The sequence below is a fragment of the Carassius gibelio genome, chromosome A25, assembly GCF_023724105.1.
Source record: "Carassius gibelio isolate Cgi1373 ecotype wild population from Czech Republic chromosome A25, carGib1.2-hapl.c, whole genome shotgun sequence".
Taxonomy (NCBI): Eukaryota; Metazoa; Chordata; class Actinopteri; order Cypriniformes; family Cyprinidae; genus Carassius; species Carassius gibelio.
Genome location: NC_068395.1, coordinates 6,014,715 through 6,018,855, shown reverse-complemented (window position 1 = coordinate 6,018,855; position 4,141 = coordinate 6,014,715). Strand labels below are relative to the sequence as shown.

Sequence of the window (4,141 nt, the reverse complement as noted above, 5' to 3'; positions counted from 1 at the left end):
TTTTAAGATTGCTTGGTCTTTTCTAGCTGATGAGGGGGTGTTTTAAATCTTTGGTGAAACTGTGTGTCTAAACACGAAATGTCAGAAGTTCAAACTATTAAAGTAGCTGATGACATTTTGTCATGCATTTGCAACCATTTTCAAAAGAGGATGTGATACTGGAAAGGGAATTTGTGCCTTTTAAAGGTGGTGCCAGCATGTCTGTTAAATGTGTTCAAAACATTTAACAATAACTTTTAACAGTTCACACTGAAGAATAATCTTTAACAATTAGGCTTGAGCCTATACCTTAAGTTATATACATTAAATCAAATTTTCTTTCTACCAATAACAAAATATATTATTATCATTATTGTTGTTGTTGTTATAGACTACGTAATCTCCTGATTACCCTACAGGATAAACTGATTTATACACACACACACACACACATTCTGTCAATAACAAAATATAATAATATACATTTACAATATATATGGTCATTTATTATTATTATTAGTAGTAAGCTGCCATTGATAGACAGACAGACAGAGAGACAGACAGACAGACAGATAGATAGATATAGATAGATAGATAGATAGATAGATAGATAGATAGATAGATAGATAGATAGATAGATAGATAGATAGATATAGATAGATAGATAGATACTGTAGATAGATAGAATAACATTAAAATAAAGTTAATAATAATTATTTGTATTATTAATATATATATATATATATATATATATATATATATATATATATATATATATATATATATATATATATATATATATAATAACATATATATATAATATATTATATATATTATAAATATATTAATATATGATTATTATTATTATTATTATTGCAAAATAACAGAAAAAACGGTAATGGTGCATAGTTTAAAAATTGACTGGGACAGTATAGTTGTCACGTGTTGGTGATGTAAACTGCAGGAAGATGAAGGAGATCAATGAAAAGTCCTTTAATCAGATAAATCCAGGAGAACGTGCACAAAACCCAGCTCAACATAGACGGAGAATGGACAAAAACTAAGGGAAAACTGAGGCCTTATAGGAATGAACCAAACGAAGTGAACAAATGAGATGATTAACAGACAACAGGCGAACTGAATGACATAATCAGGCAAATCAGGAAAACTTGGTCACAACAGAGAGAACAGAAAACAAGGCAAACACGTAACAGTTCACCCAAAAATGAACAATCGGACCCTTCAGCTAAATTATATTTGACCAAAGTATGTTATCTTTCTCATGTGTTATTCTCTGTTTAAAATCCACAATATTTGGCCAAATGTGTGTCCACTCGGAAATACCAAATGCATTCATCGAACTTCATGACGTTCTCGATGATGCCTTTTGTGTTTGGAACGGCATGGGCGTAAATGCATCTAATTTCCTTCTTGTATAATGCACACAGTGTGGCTGTGCGTGTGTTTTTTTAAGCCACTCTAGTGAAAGAGGAAGTGAAAGCAAAAGATGACTTGTGAAGGTCAGAAGCACGTGTGATGACGGCAGATACTGCCGGACTTTCTTTTCGTGTGGGTGAATACAATAAAAAAACTCCCTCGTCAAATTCCACGCATAAAGGGATAGCCCCCTCACAGAAGAGTCTCTATAAAGGCTGATAGTTTGGACAATGAGCCACACAGCAGCAATCCAGCTTGAGTGCTTCACCTCAAACAGACCTTCTGTATATCCAGCCAGTCTAATATAACAGAACGGCCAGAATGACCGCCTCTCGCTTCATCGTTTTCTCCGCAGTGGTCGTGCTTCTGTGTGCAGTTAGCCTCAGTGAAGGTAAGATGGAGGAGAAAGATAAATTAACATATTGAAAAAGATTAAATTATAATCTGTGCAACATACAGTCTAATTGTATACTATTTTAACAAAAACTTGGTTGTGTATTCTTTAATCTAGGTTTACGTATTGGACCACAAAGATGTTGTTTCTCCTTTTCGGACCGTCCCATGCCAGTCAAAAGAGTGGCTGAATACAGCATGACGAGCCAGCAGTGCCCCAACGAAGCCGTTCTGTAAGTGTAACAACAATATACTCTGTTTTTGTGTATGTGGGATAAAAAGCACAATAGTATTATTATTCGCATTATTAAACTGAGCATATTTGTAAGTATTTTTAAACCTACAAGAGCAAGTTACTTTGTGTTTGATGGTATTGAATTTCTCTGAATGCAGGTTCAAGACTGTGAAGGGTCATTACGTGTGTGCCAGACCCACTGACTCATGGGTAAAGGGGCACATCAAGATCATTGACAGCAGGAACATTGGAAGACAGGGGACCTTGTGATCAGACCGACCTGCGTCCGTCAACTTCTGAACCATTGTTGAGGCACTGGACAAGTGTGGAATCTGCGCAAAACTGAAAAGAAAAAGAAAGAAAAAACCTGACAAATGCATTGTCACTTACTAATCAGCATACTGAAGCTATGGGGTTAAAAAAATCCAGAATGTATGATGTTTGAATTGTTTCGTTTTTTAACTCGTCTGTCATTTATCTTACTATTGCATTTCTAAGGATAGTGTTTTGTACTGAAAAATAGAGTATTGCAGATTACTACCATATAGCCTAAAGTATAAACTACTTTAAAGAAGAACATGAAATATTTTTGTAATGTGTCATTAGAGACAACATATTATGATCAAGATCTGTTTATGTAGGTTTGTGCTAATGTATACCTCCTCACAATAAAGACTTTCTGAGTCTCTATTTGGCTTTTCATGCTTGTTCATTTGTACAAAGATTATCCTGTGTTATCTTTTGCCATGATTCACACTGTTCACACTTACAGAGATCGTACAGTTTCGAGATTTCTGTACATTTGAAAACATTCGTATTTGCATGCAAGAGCCTGTTGACATGCAACCTCCTGAACCTTTGTCCGTGGAAATGTTGCCACGTATATCCGCTTTGGCATCCTACAGGTGGTGTAAGATATTTTTTCATTTATTCATGACGTATTGACACAAATTTCAACTTATTTTCAATGGTCACTTTGTCGTGTCCACTGTACTAGAAAGACTGTAGCTGTTGCGGCGCAGTCAAGGTGTTACTCACCTATCAAAGAAACAAAGCAACCTCGAAGTCCGATAGCAGGCCATCTGCTCCTTGAGTTCTCTCCAGTGCTGTAAAGCTGATCCGATATTTACAGTATACGGGTCCTACTTCTTGACTTATTGCCTTAAGCCGTCTTTTGTTCCGCAGACGTTTTCCTTTTTTGTTTTTTTTCTGCCATCTCTATCTTTCTGTCATCGTTCTGTTCGGCTTATTTGCATCCTGTGCACTAAACATGGTCTCCTCCACATCATGATTAGACAGACGCCCGAATCAGTTTTCTTAAAGGGGGGTTGAAATGCTTGTTTTCACTCAATATCCTGTTAATCTTGAGTAGCTACCTATAGAGTAGTACTGCATCCTTCATAACTCCAAAAAGTCTTTAGTTTTATTATATTTATAAGAGAAAGACAGTCTGTACCGCTTTTTTCCCGGAAAAACACGAGAGCCTGGAGGCGTGAAGTATGGGCGGAGCTAAAGAATCACGAGCGCCAGTAGGCTTTTGCGTTGAGAGCGTTTGGAAGCTGTGACATTACCATGAGGAAAAAACCATCATCCAAAACAAGCCATGGCTAACAGTCAGATTCAGCCGTTTATTTATGATCCAGAATCAGATCCAGAGGCTGAAACTGAACAAGAGCAGCAGCAGCAATGACTACAGCAGGACGTCTCTATGTGGTATGTATTGAAACTGTATATATTTGCTTAGCGGTTTTGGAAAATGACTAAGTTCCACTTTATGTCGTCTTTTTTTTTTTTAAGGTGTACATGTGGAAAGTGCAGTTTGATGACAACATCGCATGTTGTTTACTTGATGTGCTTACGCGCCGATAGCTAAGTTAACAACACAGAGATATTTGAAGCAGTTTTACTCACTGCATGCGGTTCCAACACACGATCGTGAACCTTTTTCGTTGGGACTGCATTATCCTTAAGAAATAAACAATGTGCAAATCCGGCATCAAACTGGGCCTTGTTTGTAAAACAAGCATCTTCGAAATGAAGGGAACAAATAAAAACACTTGCACAACTCCGTTGATGCTCTGTTAAAATAAACTCCAT

General features: G+C 36.5%; 1 protein-coding gene across 1 annotated transcript; it reads left to right on the top strand.

Annotated features, from left to right (window-relative positions):
- The first annotated feature begins 1,604 nt into the window (after nt 1-1,604).
- LOC127946734 (C-C motif chemokine 2) lies at nt 1,605-2,734 on the top strand. Its single transcript, XM_052543470.1, has 3 exons — nt 1,605-1,807; nt 1,928-2,042; nt 2,203-2,734. Exons 1-3 carry the CDS (start codon nt 1,738-1,740, stop codon nt 2,312-2,314), a joined length of 297 nt encoding a protein of 98 aa, XP_052399430.1. The 5' UTR covers nt 1,605-1,737; the 3' UTR covers nt 2,315-2,734.
- The last annotated feature ends 1,407 nt before the right edge of the window (nt 2,735-4,141 follow it).